The sequence below is a fragment of the Crocuta crocuta genome, unplaced genomic scaffold (genome assembly GCF_008692635.1).
Source record: "Crocuta crocuta isolate KB4526 unplaced genomic scaffold, BGI_CrCroc_1.0 scaffold458, whole genome shotgun sequence".
In the NCBI taxonomy this organism is placed as follows: domain Eukaryota; kingdom Metazoa; phylum Chordata; class Mammalia; order Carnivora; family Hyaenidae; genus Crocuta; species Crocuta crocuta.
In genome coordinates, this window is record NW_027531908.1 from 532,173 (window position 1) to 548,659 (window position 16,487).

General features: G+C 62.7%; 1 protein-coding gene across 3 annotated transcripts in view; it reads right to left on the reverse strand.

Moving 5' to 3' along the window:
* Positions 1-14,545, reverse strand: part of BRD3 (bromodomain containing 3) — an 18,422-nt gene extending 3,877 nt beyond the window's left edge. For 2 of the 3 annotated variants that reach the window (XR_013337681.1, XM_077774635.1), the window contains exons 1-9: positions 14,221-14,544; positions 13,755-14,079; positions 12,906-13,043; positions 12,162-12,309; positions 11,158-11,372; positions 8,946-9,317; positions 6,179-6,307; positions 4,087-4,278; positions 2,892-3,127 (exon numbers count right to left, since the gene is read on the reverse strand). Coding sequence is in view for 2 of the 3 variants with exons in the window: in XM_077774635.1 (XP_077630761.1) it covers positions 2,892-3,127; positions 4,087-4,278; positions 6,179-6,307; positions 8,946-9,317; positions 11,158-11,372; positions 12,162-12,309; positions 12,906-13,043; positions 13,755-13,967 (1,643 nt within the window). In the remaining variant the exon portion in view is untranslated. Of the gene's footprint in view, positions 1-2,891; positions 3,128-4,086; positions 4,279-6,178; positions 6,308-8,945; positions 9,318-11,157; positions 11,373-12,161; positions 12,310-12,905; positions 13,044-13,754; positions 14,080-14,220 lie in introns of all 3 variants that reach the window. The other variant, XM_077774636.1, reaches the window with a different exon arrangement.
* Between the last annotated feature and the right edge of the window lie 1,942 nt (positions 14,546-16,487).

Below are 16,487 nucleotides of genomic sequence, written 5' to 3' on the forward strand. Positions count from 1 at the left end.
CCCTGAGAAGCCCCTTCCCCCAGTGAAGCCCCAGCCCCTTGCCCATATTCTATCTGGCCTTCTTCCTCTACAGAACCAGGCTCTTTTACCAACAGGCAAGCCCAAAGTGGTGCCTGAGGTGGAGAAGCCAGGTGGGCTGTCCCGGGGGCTGCATGTATATCTGCAGGGACCTAGAAGACCTTGTTCCAGAGGTCACAGCAGACGCGGCTCCCAACTGGAAGGTTTCCAGGCCTGAGCCAGGAAAGGACCACAGTGGTCAGCTCCCTTCAACGCCCACAGGCATCTCAAATTCAGCAGGTCAGACGCTGATCTCCATAGTCACATAATCCAAAAGGAGACAGAAAGGGAACAGAAGAGTAAAAACCGGACAGATGACAGAAAGTGATGGAATGGAAGACCAAAATGCAACTATACCAATTACCACATTAAATATAAATGGTCTAAGACACCAACTAAAAGTTAAGACATAGTCCTATTGGATAAGAATCAAGATTCGACTTACATGGGTCCACAAACCCCATTTTAAATACTGTGATGGAATTAGGTTAAAAGTAAAGAGGCTGGGGAATCAAACATTAACCAAAAGAAAGCAGCAGTGGCTGTACTAGCTTCAAACAGAGGAATTGTCAGGGAGAAGCAGCACAAAATAGAAGGATCAACTGACCAAGAAGACATCACAGGCCTCAGCGTGCGTGTATCTAAAACCTAAGCTTCAAAAGAAATGAAGCAGAACCGGCAGAACCAAAGGGAAGTAGAAACATTTACAATTACAGCTGGGGACCCAATGATTTTCTCCCTCACAGTAATTAATAAAACAATTCAGCAAGAAGAGAGAAGACCCCAACACCACCATGAACCAAATTAACCCGACATGTTTGTTTGTTTGTTTGTTTCCCTTGACATTTAAGCAACACTAGACCCAACAGCGGGAGAATGCATATGCAAGTCCACAGGAACATTCCCCAAACCCTGGCCATAAAATAAATCTTAATAAATGTAAAAGTACTGAGCTCATACAAAGTATGTTCTCGGACCCTTATGGACTTAAACCAGAAACCAGTAACTGAAGAATGTCTAGAAATGTCTCTAGTTACCTGGTAATTAACATGTGTCTAAACAACCTGTGGTCAAAGAGGAAGCCTGAAGAGAAATTAGAAAATATTTTGAACTAAATGAAATCACACGTATCGAATTTGTGGACTACAGCTGAAACAGTGTTTAGATAGAAATTAATAGTCGTTATTAAATGCTTACAATAGAAAAGAAGACCTTAAATCAATAAACCTGTTTCTACTCTAAGAAAGCAAGCACAGTAAGTCCAAAGTAAGCAAAAGGAAGTAATAAAAAATAAGACCATAAACAAAAGGAAACGAAAGCAGACACGAACCAATGACATTAAATGCTAGTTGTTTCAATGCCCAATAAAACAAATCAATCAATGTCCATGTTCACTGAGAAAAAAGACACAAGCTACCCCTATGGAAGAAAGGACCCATCACTACAGACCTCACAGATGTTAAAAGGATAATAAGAACACACTACAAACAAACCAATGCCCATAAATTCCACAATTCAGGTGAAATGGAGCAATCAATGTCTCCGAAAGCACGAACCCCCAAAACTCACGCAAGAAGAAACTGACAGCCTGACCAGTCCCCTATCTACAAAAATAACTGGATTCATCATTAAAAACCTAACAATGAAAACTCCAGGCTGCGGTGCTTTCCTGGGATATTCTACTTTGTATCTAACTAAGAATGAATACCGAGTCTATACATCTACCCAGAAAGTAAGAGAGAGCACCTCCCAACTCATTTTTTTCCTCCCAACTCGTTTTTGAGGCCAGCGTTACACGGACACCAAATCCGGACAGAGTACAAGAAAATCTGAGGGGGGAAGGGCAAAACCTGAGTATTCCCCCCACGACCTCTGGATCCTGGTGTGTCTGCCCAGCTGACCCGGCCCACACCCCCAGCTCCAAATGCCCGTCCTCTGGCTTCCAGGCACTGCGGCCCATCCCTTCGGGCTCCCACCTCCACGGCCGCCCGGGGCCTCTCTTGCCTGCATAACCACAGAACCTCTCAGGATATCCCTTCTCCCATCCTGCTGCCCCATTCTCCACGCTGACCAGGATCCGACCGCTTCTAGCTCAAACACTTCCTGACCCACCCCCCACCCTTGCTCGGGGGATAAAACAAGAGGCCTCAACAAAGCCAACCAACCTCAGCTGTTCCTCTTCCCGACCCAGTCTCTGTTCCTCAGGGGAGCCAGCCTTGTCCTAATACCCACTAGTTTCTAGAGCGCTTGTGCTGGCCTCCAGGGCTCTGTTCCCGCTGCTTCTGACCCTCGGAACCTATCCCTCCCGCTGCTGAGCAGCGGTCACCCCTCCTCCGGGAAGCCTTCCTTCTACCTTGCGGGAGAGGCGTGCCTTCCCCCCGGCCTCCCCTCCTTGTCATCTGGGCTGGGGCAGGCGCTCCCCAGGGCAGTCCCCAGGGTGGCAGGAGCGAAGACGGGGCAGGCAGACCAGGGAGCACAATCCCCGCCAGGTGCAGTGCCCCCAGATCAGAGTCCTCAGCCCAAATCAGGAAAGCGTCTCCGAGGCCCGGAGACGCCGAGGTCTGTGCCGGACGGCGCCCGAGGCCGAGAGGCTGGCCGCATGGGGTGCTGGGCGAGGCCCTCCAGGGCCCAGTCTTCGCAGCAGGGGCCTCCTTCTCACCCCCCAGCCTCCCCAAAAGGCGGGAGAGACAAGAGCCGCCCAGCCCCCATCCAGCTGGATGACAGGAGCCCGGTCTCCGCGTCACCAGGACGTGCCCCCAAGGCGCAAAGGCCCAGACCCGGCACCCAGGATGCGGGGCGCCAGGCTCAGGGGGCCCGAAGGCGCCACGGCCCACCTGCCGGCCGCGGCCGTGCTGCTGGCCTTCTTGGCGGGAGGCTTCTTGGGCTGGGCCTGCTTGGCAGGCGGGGCCGCCTTGGCCTTCTTGTCGTCCTCGCACTTGGCCTTGTGCCTCTCCTTGTCCTTGTCCTTGTCCTTCTTCTTCTTCTCCTTCTCCTTCTTCTCCTTCTTCCTCTTTGGCTTGTTCACCGGGGCCTGCGACAGGGCGGCCAGCTGCTCGTGCACAGCCTTCAGCTGGAAGACAGCGGGGGGCTGAGCAGGGCTGCCCAGGGTGGGGGTGGGCATGGGTGTCCGAGGAGCCCCCCAACCCTGCAGGGAGGCGGGCCGGCCCGCGACGGCTGGAGAAGAGGGGCCGCGCCGTCCTCACTGGAGACACAGCTCACCGGGGGGCGGGAGGCCACCAGCTGAGCCTGGTGACCCGCTCAGAGCAGCGCAGGTGCACAGTAGCCACCTGATAAACAGTAGCCAGGGGTGGCTGGGCGGCTCAGGCAGTGAAGCCTCTGACTCGGGCTCGGGTCATGATCTCACAGTCTGTGGGCTGGAGCCCCGTGTCGGGCTCTGTGCAGGCAGCTCAGAGCCTGGAGCCTGTTTCGGATTCTCTCTCTGCCCCTCCCCTGCTAGAACTCTTTCTCTCTCTCTCAAAAATAAGTAAAAAACATTTTATAAAAAACCTTAAGTGGTAGCTAACATTTTTCTCGCCAGGTATCTTCCAGATGAAGGCAAGTCTACATTGAGGCCTACTACATAGAGGTCTATTCGTCTGCACGAAGGAGGTTCTCCACAGCTTCCTCAGAGGCCACAGGGATGCCACATGGCAGATGCCCAGGATTAGACCGACCCAGTACCAGCAGCTACCATCTAAGGTAGTGCCGACACAACTGGTAGCGTGCTAATAAGCGCTTTACACACTTCTCATTCCAGGGCCGTCCCCCCACATGGGCCCTGAGGGGCCACCAGGAGCTGCACCTCAGCGGGGAAGAAATGATGTCACATTTCTTCAGCTGGGGAGCATCATCTCTAACGAGGCTCAACCCAAAGTCCAACGCCAGTCCCGCTGCGGCAACGCAGGGGCACCTGTGCTCAGCTCTCCCCTCCCTGCCAGAGGCCGGGCTGGGGCCACCGCCCCCCGCGCCGGGCGAGACACCCAGCATCGGCCGGGACCTCAGCCAGGCTGGCGTGACCCGAGCCCGCACCTGCTCCTGCAGCTCCGCCAGCCTGGTGGCCCGCTCCTCCTCTGAGTCCGAGCTGCCCGAGTCCGACGAGCTCCCCTCGCTGCTGCGGCTGCTCTCGGCGCCCTTGCTCAGCGCTGGGGCTGCAGGGGCAGGCAGCGCGGGCGCCTCCGCGGGCTCGTCTGGCATCTTGGCAAACCGCATCTCAAACACGTCCTGTGGGGGAATGAGGGGGGGGCCGTCTGAAGTCCTGCGCGCCCCTGAGGCAGCCCTGCGGGGTGCGGGTCCCACACCTGGGGGCCCCGGACATGCACCCTGAGATGCTGGGAAGGCCAGGCCTGTAGGGAGCCTGGGCCGCCCCTGGCCTGCTCCCACTCCCTACCCAGGCCCTGGGCACAGGTCCGGGGGTCATGGGGCCATGGGGCCCCAGCCACAGACACTGCCTTCTAGGAGCTGGTCCGCAAGCCCCCTCTGTCAAGCACGCAAGCCTTCTGCAGATCAGTGCCTCCCTTTACCTCTGGGTCTCAGGCTCTCTGAGGCTGTCCCCCTCCCCTGCTGCAAAGCAGCTGGAGTGCCTGCCTTTGTCTGACCTATGACCTCTTTGGGTCCCCTTCTCTCCCCCCACCCATGCACCCCATCTTCACCCTGGGGTTTTACTGCATCATGTCCCATTCTGAGTTAGGCCCAAAAAAGTTGGCTCGAAAGGCAAAAGTCTCATCTTGTCAAAACTGGCTTCGAAAAGCCCCTTTCCAGCAGGGCCCTGGCCCTCAGGAGCACCTTCCAGCCAAGGTGCCCTCTCTTGGCTGCCCCAGCGCATTTCAGATGGGGGTACACAGCCACGTGGGGGGCGCTCCCCGCGGAGCTCATCCGGCTGTACCCAAACCAGCTCACGTGTGCCAGAGGCCACCCCCCGCGAGCCATCCAGCTCCAGAAGCTCCAGAAGCTCCTGCTCGGGGCTCCGGTCCCAGACTCTCCTCCCGGGGTGAAGATGTCCCCAAAGACACAGGTGCACAGAGCCACGGGCTGGCCTGGCGGGGTGCCGACCCCAGGGCTGCCCCGCACCCCTGCGCTAGTGCACCCACTCAACAGCCCTCGGTGTTCAAGACTCTCAGCTTCTGTGGCCACGCCGCCAGGAGCCACCTTTTGTGGGAACCGAACTGCGGCCGCGGGCCGCCAACTTCTGCCTGCACGCCCCATCACCACCAGTGCCGCCCAGCTTCCTTATTAAGCTGAGCCAGTTGACCAGATTTGGGGGCATCACAGAGCACATGCGGAGGGAGTTCTGCCAAGCCCTTCTGCCCCAAGGCACGGGTCTCAGTATAAAACCACAGATGCCGCTGGTGTTCCCCGGGCATGCGGCCCACCAGGGCCACCGGCCCTGCTCCCCAGCGGGGGACGCACTGCAGACGGCTTCTCCCTACTCCCTCCCTGCGTCCTGGGCGGCCAAGGGCTCTGAGCAAAAAACTAGGAAGATCTCACACAGCGAACATCCCGCGTCCTGGAGAAACAAAAACTACTGGAGAAGAGCAGAGAGCAGGGCCTACAATTTTCACTCTTTCCTCCAAAATACTGCTCCAGTTACATAACGTGTAAGATTCTGCTGCTGTCGTTTACAAAAGCCATGGCGTCCAGCATTGAGGGCGCGTACTGACCCACACGGGAACGCGTGTGCACAACCAGGCCTGCGTGTGCGAGGTGTGAGGACACAGGGGCACAGTCTGAGCTGAAGGTCAGACCCACCTTCCCCACGGGGCCCACACTCACCCCACAAGCTGTCTGCTTTTGTCGTTGGAAAAGAAAAGGCCACGCAAACAGCCACATCACATACGACCTCCAGCAGCCTCGCTGGGAGGCTCGTGGCAAGCCCCCCGCCCCCACCCCGGGCACGGAGCCCCGCGCTGCAGAACGCGCACCTCCTCATCCTCGCCGGCCCTGCTGCAGCGTGTGCCGTCCCGGAGGGCGTGTGCCCGGGGCTCCGCCTGTCTGCCACCGTGTCCCGCAGCCAGCACTGGGCGCCACTCAGGAGAAATGAGCCCCGCGGCATCCCGGCTGGATGTCCCCCGGGGTGCCCACCCTGAGTGGGGCCCCACCTCTGCCCCAGAGCGCCTCAGGTTACCTGGAGCTTCCTGGCCATGGCCACCACCTCATGGTCTGGGGGGTTGTATTTGTAGCAATTGGAGAACATTAACCGGATGTCAGCTGCGAAGCCCTGCGCGTCCGGGTACTCGCGGCTGTCCATCTTCTTCTGTAAGACACGAGCGCCGGGGCATGAGGGGCGCTGCCTGCATCCCCACTCTCCCAGGCCCCCCTGCGTGGACCCCTGCCTGCCACCGGCCCAAGAGTGTGGAAGCAGGACCCGGGGACTTGGGAGGGGGGCTCTGGGACCCCCCGGAACAATTCCCCAGAGAGGCATCCTGGCTCCTTAGCCACCGTGTTAAGCTCTCCTGGCCCCGGCTTCCAGCTCCACACGTCGCGTGACTTTGTACCCAGTGAAGTCCCTCACGGGGGCGCTCCCGGGGGGGACGGGGGCTCCCGGTAAAAGTCGCTGCCAACCCCGGTGGGGGTGGGGGTGCCCTTAATTCACGGACTGAGATGTTCACTTCGCCTCTGTGAGAATCCAGACGCCCCCCACAAGCTGGTCCTGGCCCNGGAGGGAGACTCAGGCAGGCTGACTGCGGAGCACAGAGGCGCCACACGCACAGAGGTGTGCATCGTCAGGCACAAGCTGTCAGACGGAGGGGAGACTCGGTGAAGGAGCGAGCTCCCTGTGTCTCCCGCGTACAAGCAGAGATCACCAGCCAGGGACCTCCTGTGGGCAAGGGCTGCTCCTCTTTCCTGGGCGCTGAGACCCCGCAGGCTGGGGCTCAACACCTGTCTCGTCTGCACCTCCTAACAGAATCCTGGACCTGGGGGGCTGAGCGCGGCCCGACTCCAGCGCCCGCGGCCTCTCCGGAGCCCTGGACACATGCCCCCTCGCCCGCCAGCCGCAGAGCTGCGACAGCCCCCAGGCTGCATGGCTCCGGCGCCTGGCACAGCTTCCCTGCCGCAAGGAGGCCAAGCTACCAGGGACACACGGCACCCGGGACCCTCTTGACTCCCGGACGACTTTCAGGCTCTGTCCTAACTTGACCCCTGGCTACCTTCCCAGGGCTGAGGCATAAACGGGCTAAACCTAAGTGTACTTGGGGCACCCAAGGAGAGTCGGGCGGCTGGCCACGGTTCCTGGCTGGTTCCTGGATGATGGGGTGTCCCGTCAAGGGGAGCGAGCGCCACAGCAAAGCACCAGGTCCGGCAGGACACAGCCCCGCCCCCCACCCCAGCTTCAGCTCTTCCCCTCAGCCTGTCCCTGGCCATGTGGCTTGGACGAGTGGCCGTTTGCGTCCAGCCTCACCTGGGGAAAGTTCTGGGGATTAAGAAGGGCACAAATGTCACCATTGCCGACAACGTCCCCATCTGCGTGACCTGAGCTCTGCTGGCTGAGCTTGAAGCGTCAAAGACCTAGAATCCGGGCCTGGCTCCACCCCCAACTTATCCCCCCATCCAGCCTCAGTTTCCCCATCTCCAAACAGCAGGGGCAAGTGAGGACGAAGGCCCAGCCCCTGTACCTGCCACCCCAAGTCCCAGCCAGATCACTGCATGGGGAGGAAGAGACGGGCATACAGCCCTGTCTGGGACTGGGGGGGGTGGGGGGGGCAGCCACCCGCTGTTGGCCGGGGGCCAAGACTCCACAGACCCTAAGGGGGGACAAAGCCCCCGTGGCACGAGCACTCGGCCTTGAGAACTGCATCTGGGAGCCTGTGTTCCCGCTGCCCCATGGTCAAGACTGGCCAGACGAGAGCCAGAGCGACTCTGAACACTGGTTAGGAACTCTCCCCGGAAAGAGAGGAGGCCGCGGAAGAGAGGCCTGCTCTCCAACGGCTTCCACCTTGCTGGGACCTTTATGCTCATCCTGTATCTGTACTGACTCATACTGGTCCCAAACCTTCCAAAGCAAAGGATGTTACCAGGCTCCCAGCGGGGGCAGGAAGAGCTCGGTCACCCGAGTGCTTCTCAGGCGCCACCGCCTGGGACAGCCAGGTCCGTCTTGTCTGAAATCCATGTGCGCCTGGGGGAAAGCTCCAGTACGGAGACCCTGCCCCAGGCTGGCATCACTGGGAAATGGAGAAGAATGACAGAGACCAGCCGGTCAAGGCCCAGACCCTCTCCATGCAACGACACCACCATTCCCCTCTGTGAGGTGGCCCTTGGGGCCATGCAGGCAGTTCTCAGAGGAGGGGGGCTACAGTCCCCAACCGCCAGGGGCACGCTCCTTGGAACCTCAGGGACCAGCACTGGGCTGGGGCCCAAGACGGGTCGGGGCGGGGGTCAGAAACCCCACCTGCATGTGCTCAGGGAAGTCGTCTTGGGAGCTTATCCCGGCCCTGGGTCTGCTGCCCTTCGGCTGCACCCCACACCCCCACCCCCCACCCCGGGCACTTGCTCTCCCTCTGGCCCAGCACAAGCCTCTCTCTGCTTGTTCACACCGGCCTGGGACACCACCCGATAAAGCCTCGGGCGGAGCCCCCAGCCCGAGGCCCGCGCTCTCGGTCTTGGCTCTGCTACCCCCTCCCCCGCTCCGAGGCCCCTGTCTGGCCAGCGAGGGCATGGGGGCACCCGAAGGGCCTCCTTGCTGACAGCATGAGACGTGCAAACACACCAGGACGGGACCCAGGAAGGGGGTAATGGACCCGGGTGCAGGTGGAACCGGGACCCCCGAGCCGCAGCTTCGGTGACAGCAGGCAGGACGCGCCTTCCTCCCAGACCCGGCCGGACCCTCGTCACCAGCAGCCAAGGCACCAGCCCCGCCCGAGCGGGTGCCCTGCCAGCGCCGCGTGCCAGCGTACCTTGACAGTGCTAAGGTCCATCGGGTGCTTGATGATGTCGTGATAGTCATGCAACTCCAGGGCCTCGGCGTCCACCGGCTTGTAGAAGGGCCAGGCGTAGGCCGCGTGCTTCTTGGACAGCATCTCCTTGAGGATGCTGTCGCAGTGCCGCAAGTGCTCCGACAGCTTGCCCTTCTTGCCCGCGTGCTGGGGCACCTCGCCGTCCTCCAGGTCCTTCTTGGGCGGCTTGATGGGGCGGCCCCCGCTCTCCCGCCGCGCCACCACCTTGGCCTGCTTGGGGTCAGACAGCGGCGGGGGTGACTCGCTCCGGCTGGCAGTGATGGCCGACGTCGTGGGCGTCGTGGTGTCTGCTTTCCGCTTCACACCCTTTTTCTGCGACAGCGACGCGACCAGTGAGCGCCGAGCACGAGAAAGCGGACGGCGGCAGCTGCGCTTCCAGAGCGCTATCGGCCAGGCACCGAGCAAAGCGACCACGCGCGCATGCACAGCCACGCCCGTCCTCCCTGCGGGCCCCCCTCCCCTGCAGCACACAGGACGCCGAGGCTCAGAGGGGCCACGTTTCAGGCCCAAGGTCACACAGCTGGTAGTGGTGAGGCTGGACGCAGAAACCATCCCCGGAGCTGCCCCTCTGAGGGCCCGCTCCATCTGCCCCCAGGCCTCTGCGGTCCCCGTGGGCTCCCGGTCACGCCCCAGCAGCGCAAGGTGTCGCATGCGCTTCACCTGCATCTGACCTCAGGGGCTGTGCTGGGGGCTCCCGGGGCCGGCATGACCAGGGTGAGCCCGGTGGTGGGAGCGTCCCCAAGCGGAGCGTCCCCAGGGACAGCAGAGATGAATGGGATTCTCGGCTTATAAAGGCCGGCGGGAGAGTCCCAGATCAGGGCCTCCAGGCTGGGGCTCACGGTGGAGCAGGGCGAGGCCGGGAGGCAGGAAGGCCAGGGGCCAGGCAGGGTCGCGGCAGAGTGTCTGGGACCAAGGACTCCCGGGGGCTGACTGGGCAAGTCAGGACTTGAACCCCGAAGGCAGCAGGAGCCACAGGAGAGGGAACGCTAAAATGATTAGCAGAGCCTCTCGGGGGCATGTGTCGGGCACTCACACAGGATGTGCCCAGTGAGGGAGACGGTGTGAACGCCCAGGAGTCCTGGGCCATGCGCGTCCCCTCAGGCACCGTGCCCGGGGGCCACGGGCATCAGGGTGTGGGCTGCAGCCAGGGCTCAGCGCGCCCGAGACCGGCTCGGCCAGCGCCCCGCCTCCCGGACCGGCAGAGGAGCCCCTCAAAGTCGCAGCGCCCGGGCCGATGGCCTCACGGGGACCCGCTCTCCGGGGCACCACCGCGGTCTCTGCCCCAGCCAAGCCACTGCCCCCAGGCCGGCAGGGGCACGAGCTGGCGGTCCGCAGACGCTTGTGGGCACCCACAGGATGCCAAGCGCGTGCCACCAAGGTGCGGTGGGGCGCTCACCTGGCCACGGCAGACAGGACATGCTCCAAAACCAGCCGGGCACTGGGCTGGGCAGCCTGGCCAGGCGCCGCCCGGGCAAGAGCAGGCAGTGAGACCACGGGGGAGGGGAAGCAACGCAGGGGGCGTTTTACCTTGGGGGAGCCACTTAACCCCTCTGAGCGCCTGCTTCCTCATCTGTAACCTGGGGGAAATACTGTCTGCCCCAGAGGGCCGCTGTGAGGGGCAAACGGAAGACGACACACATCAGCGCCCGGCACGCGGCCTGTCCGGACCTCACGGGGAGCGCCGGCTCGGAGCCCAGACCCGGCCGGGACAGTCCCCGCCACGAGAGTGCCAGCCACGCTGGGGAGACGGATGGTGCTAGAGCTCGCGCCAGCAGGGGTGCTGGCCCCACACGACGCCCCCAGGCCACTGCCCTAAATGCAAGTGTGAGTTGGGGGGCTCCGGGCCTGTCCACCCTGCTCCCCACACCTCCCCATGGGACCCTGCACTGCGCAGACCAGGCCTTCGGGCCAGAGAGGCAGGGGTTCAGCGCAGCCCGCCCTCACCAGCTGTGTGACCTAAAGCCACCCAAGCCTCGGTCTCCCCATCTGCGTCAGGAGCACAGAGAGAACCAAAGTCACGTGTACCCGACATTCGATAAGCAGTCAGAGCCCGGGGACAGGTAGCGCCCCCCCCTCCCCCCACCAGCCCGAATCCAGGAGCGCCGGCCCGGCCATCAGCCAGCTGGCTGGCCTCGTCCCCAGGGACGCTCACCTTGACGACAGGCGGTGTGGGAGGGACCACAGGGATGATGGGCGTCGAGGGAGGTGGTGGGGCGGCGGCCGGGGGCATAGGGACCGACGTGACGTTTGCAGTGATGGTTGGCACAGGGGTGGCAGCAATGACAGGCGTCTGGGAGACGGCGGGGGGGACGCTCTGAAAGGGGGCTGCTGGGGACACAGAGGACACGGCCGCCACCTGCTGCGTACCTTGAAGACAAGCAAAGCACACTGAACACACCAAGCTCTACCTGGCAGCCAGCTTCCAGAAGCTTCCTGGGCCATCCTCTGGCCAGAGCGCACCAGTGCCAGGGAGCCCCACTTCCTGAGACCCCCGGCCCCGAGCCTTGATGCCCCCACGGAACCCGCCTCTCCAGGCTCTCCGTCCAGCCAGAGGCTAAACTCTGGACCAGGGGGTCTGCACGAGGCACAGCCTGGGTGGGAGAGCCTGCGACCTGCGACCCCAGGCAGTGACGCAGACTCCACCAAGAACCAGCTGAGCGGCCCAGGCCGAGCCCCTTAACTACCCACAGTCCCATCTGCAAAGTGGGATGGCCGGCGGCGCTGGGGACCCGTGCGGGCCACCCCCCCCCCCCGGCATCAGCCTGCCCCTTCCTTCCGGGTTCCTGGGCCACGTAAGAGCCTCAGGGCTCCCAGCGCACTGCCCTGCCCGACCGGGCGCACAGCCCTCTCCTGTCACCGAGAACACAATGCACACCAGGCAGGCAAGGCCCCAGGGGCCCACAGGGACCCCCTGTGCAGACCTCTGGAAGAGGTGGCCTCAGAGGACGGGGATCTGGCACAACCACGGTCCCCCCACGGCAGCAAGCCCAAAGGCAGCCTGTAACGAGGCCGCCCAGGGCCAGCGGGGCCTCAGACAGCCCCGGCTTCGCAGACAGGGACACTGGGCTCAGAGGGGCCGAGGGAGCCGCAGGAGGAAGGCTACTGTCAGTCCCCGGGGACGTCAGGTAACGTGACAGCGCCCGTGCACCCCTTTACCTGTGCTCTGGCTTCCGCCAGCTGGCTTCCGGCCTTTGCCCTTCGGAGCAGGGGGTAATAATTCAACTTCTTCCTGGGGCATCTGGGCCACTTTCTGCAGAAAAATTTTCTCTAAGGCCTGGGCCATTAGCACTATGTCATCTGTGGGCTGAAGACACAGGGAGAGCCAAGGTCACTTGTTGAGAAAGGAACCCGCGTTTGCCAAGGGCCGCGCAGGGTGCAGCTCGCAGAAACGCGGACGAGAATCTGTTAGGAGATCTGCAGGGGTGGGAGGCGGCCAAGGCCCAGGGGGTGCGCTCCGTGTGGAGACGAGAAGGGTGACCACCTTCTCGTGGAGGAAACACCACCTTCTACCCGGGTCAACTTGATTCGCCTCTGCGTTATCACGTCGCTGTTGCAAACGGCAAACCCCCTACAAACATAGGGTCATGTGGACCCTCCCTCATCTACTCTCCCCGCTAGAAACCGCTCGTGGACGTGTTCCCCTGACAGGCGGGGTCCCTGCTGTTCTGGGCGCTGCACGTGGGAGAGGGGAGAGCGCAGCTGGCCGCCCTGGCGGCTGCACGCGCCCGAGCCTGCGCTGACCCCCACATCACTATGGGGGGGGGTCTAGGTCTGAGGGCACAGACTGTTTAAAGCGTTTGGTCCCTGAGCTCCCTCTGAAGTTTTTACCCCTGGGGGGCGGGGGCAGCGTGTGGGACCAGCTGGCTTGCAGGGGCGTCTTGGGGCCGCTCGCACCCTTACCTTGTTATAAATGTAACAGTTTGTGAACATGGTGTTGAAGTCCTGCATACACTCGCTCGCGCTCCAGTAATAACTGTTTTCTAGCCTCTTCTTGATAGTCCCCATGTCCATCGGGTTCTTTATTATCTTATGATAATCCTACGAGAGAGATTTTTGGAGAGGTCATCAGCGCCCGCCACGCAGTCACTTCTGCCGTTCCCAAGGACACTGACCGCACGCCACGTGGTCTTCGCGGGTGAGCCAGGTGCCGGGCCCGGCAGAGGCAGGGTGTGGGGCAAGTGCCCAGGCAGCCGCAAACCCCGCCACACGCCTCCCGCCTGACAGCCTCTGCCCGCACGGGAGTTCTTAGAGACGCAGGCCCCAGAGCCGGTCGTGCTGGAGACGGGGCCGGGCCCCCTCCCGGATTCCAAACCCAGGGTCCGCGGGAGGCTGGTGAAAGGCTGGGCCGGGAATCCAGGCCGCCAGCTCCTGACACAGGGCTTTGCTTAAAACACTCAGGGATTCTCTACTCGGGTCCAGATAAGGAACCCAGCAGACGGCCAGGCCTGCACTGCGGCTGTGCTGGGGCAGCACCCCCAGAACGTGACCTCAAGGGGCAGGTGCCCCGCTCTCCAGGGTGCACGGGAACAGAAGGCAGCCTCAGGTGAGTCCTGGCTCCTGCTCCCTCCCCCTCCCAACCCATAAGGAGCCCCTCTGCTCCTTGGTCACCATGGGCCCCCGGGCTGTGCTTGGCTTCCCAGCACCACTAACCAGCGCCTTGGTGGTGCCTGGGCCCAAGGGGTGGCCCGTCCGGGAAGGGGGCCGCAGGGTGTGTGTGCAGGGATGACCCCGGGGAGGAGGGGTACTCACGGGCAGGTTCAGCTTGATTGCGTCCACGGGCTGGTAGAAGGGCCAGGCGAACTGGTGTTTCCAGAGCGTCTTCACCACCACATTCTGCATGTACTGCAGCTGGTTGGTCTTGCGGCCTGGCTTGGTGGGGTTGGAGACCTCCGGAGGGGGCGGGTTCACGGGGCCCGGGGCCGCTGGGATCCCCGTGGGGGCGACCGTCGTGCTGGTGGACATCCTCTGCTGCTCGCTCACTGGCCGTCACAGCAGCGGCTCGGGGACGCCCTGGCTTCCACTATGCTCCTTTCGGCGGCCTGACATCCCATTTCTGGGCCCAACCGGGCAGCACCTATGGGGGAGGAGGCATAGCAGAGGTGGGCCGGTCACCCAGGCCCCACCACCCCTCCCAGCCCTGTGGACCCCCCGAGCGATCGCAACGAGGCCAAGTTGTCTGGCTCGCGCCACTCGCCCTGCTCAAAGTGGCCCTCACCTGTCACCAAACCGCTCTGCCTCCTGCTCTCAGGCTGGGGCAGGGAGGGAACGTGAACATAGGCCACCCGGGCAGGTGGGCGACACAAGAGCGGGAAGGTGGCTGCCTGGGCACACGGCCAGCGGTGGCAGACGGGGGCCCCTGAACGTGGCTGCTCCTGGCGCACACGCTGCACGCCCACTGCCTGCCTACTGGGGGCCGACTCTGGCTGTGCCCAGCCGTGGCAGCTTTGGGGGAATGATTCACACGTAGAGAGCACTACAGCATTGACCCTGCCGAGCCGGGCAGGCAGGCCGCTCACGGAACCACGTGCCGCGCGCGGAGCTGGGCCCCCTGGCGGCGGGGTTCTGATGTAACCACGAGAACGGGCGCTGGTTTGTGATGGCGGCTGGGGTGTGACACGCCCGGCCCCAGGCCAATGGGGAGGGCAGGCAAGGGCATGTCCCCCCCACCCCCCCGCTCTCTCAGTAACTGCGGGGCTGCTGTGGACCGAACCCCGCCAACCCCCCTCCACGTCAGCTTTTAGAAACGCTCTCCAAGCCCACAGCCCACAACACACAGGCAGGTCCTGACACCAAAGCCCTAACTTATCCTGGGTGGCAGCCAGCAGCCCTGATTTTACTCGCGGGGCACGGAGTGGACTGCAGAGCGCGTGTGGAATGTGAGCACCGGGCCACATTTCTGGCCCTGCTACACTTCAGGTTTCCGTGTGTCCCAGTCCCCATCACAATATTCACACAGGTTGGGGCTGAGCGGCACTGCCCTCCGTGTGAGGCGCCAGACAGCACCGGGGGCAGCCCACATCGGTGACTGCGACCCGCCCTTGCAAGCGGATGGCTAAAACTTGGGGAGCTCTGTGAGCTGGCGAGCACCCCAGGGGTGCCTGCCACCTGCCACGCGGGCATGTCTACACCAAAGTAACGGGCACCTGCCACAAAAACCACTCCAGCCAAACTGAGCATGGTTCAGAGACAACAGGGGCACCTCTGATGCACCAAGCAGAGCTGCAGCACATTCGAGGGACACCCTAGAACCACCACCCCGAGGCCCGTCTCCCCGGGGAGCCCACAGCCCCACCCCCTCTTCCATGCACTCCTGCAGGGAGCTGGCGCCTCTCCCTCTTCCCCGGGTCGCCAGACAGTCGGCACGGGGTCCGCGGGCCCCGCCGGCAGCTCAGAGGGGAGAGTGGCCGTGCCAGCTCGTGCTGATGGCTATGAGGGTGGGTCTTCACCACCAGAGAGGCGTGGGAGCCCAGTGCAAACCTGGGTCATGCTCACACCCCGCTGCCCCACCCCCACTCCTGGCAGGTCAGCCCACACGTGGTCAGAGCACCATGGCCACCTTCTGGGATCTCTGTGAACCCCACCCCCACCCCCTCCCCCGCCGCCTGCCCTCCCTGCATCTGGCAGGGGTGTGGGTGGCAGGCACCTAGCACTGTTGCTGCCGCCGCCACTTGGCCCTAGAAGCCAGGGAACAGGTAGGCTGCAGCCAGGGGTTAAAAATCGATCTGGGTGGGGACACAGGCTGACCTCTCCCACCCAGGTGGAGGAGAGACAGGCACTGCTGATGCAGGGACATGCTCAGGCGGCCACCAGGACTTGAGAAATGCCCCAAGGCCTCCCCCCTCCCTCCCCCGACCACTGCTGCTCCAAACCCGTGGCCAGCGTTGTCCACTAACACGGGAACAAGTCCCCCAACCCTGCCTTGAGGTGAGCACCCAGGACAGACGGACAGCCGCCAGGACCTGAGCCAGGCACCGCCAGGGGAGCCCAGACAACACTGCGGAAGCTCTGAGCACGGTGCTGGGCGCTGGCACGCACTCGCTGCATGTCCACGGTCACTACTGGCCACAGGAGGACCCACACGGTGGCCCAAGGTGATGCCTGCCTCCGCCTCCACCTCCACTCTGTGGCCCCAGGACATGTGCAGAAAGGGCTGGCGCTGTCCAGCACACGATGCCCCATGATCCGCAGGGACTGCACAGCAATGGGCCCTCCCCCTTCCTGCAAACAGACCCCTGCAAATACCCAAGGGTGACAGCGGGGCTGTGGCATCCTGTCTGGTGCTGAGGGTGACAGCCAGCGCCCAGACGTCTGCTTCTCACACCTCTTGGAGCCTGTCCTCCGTCCCCAGCACCAGCTCAACAGGGACGAAGGAAGGGCAGGCAGAGCCTAAGAGGCTGGGGGTCCCCCACCAGCCCTTCCAGGAGCCAGGACCCACCTCTCCGGAGGAGACCGGCAAGGGGACAGTCAGAGAGCCTGGGCCAG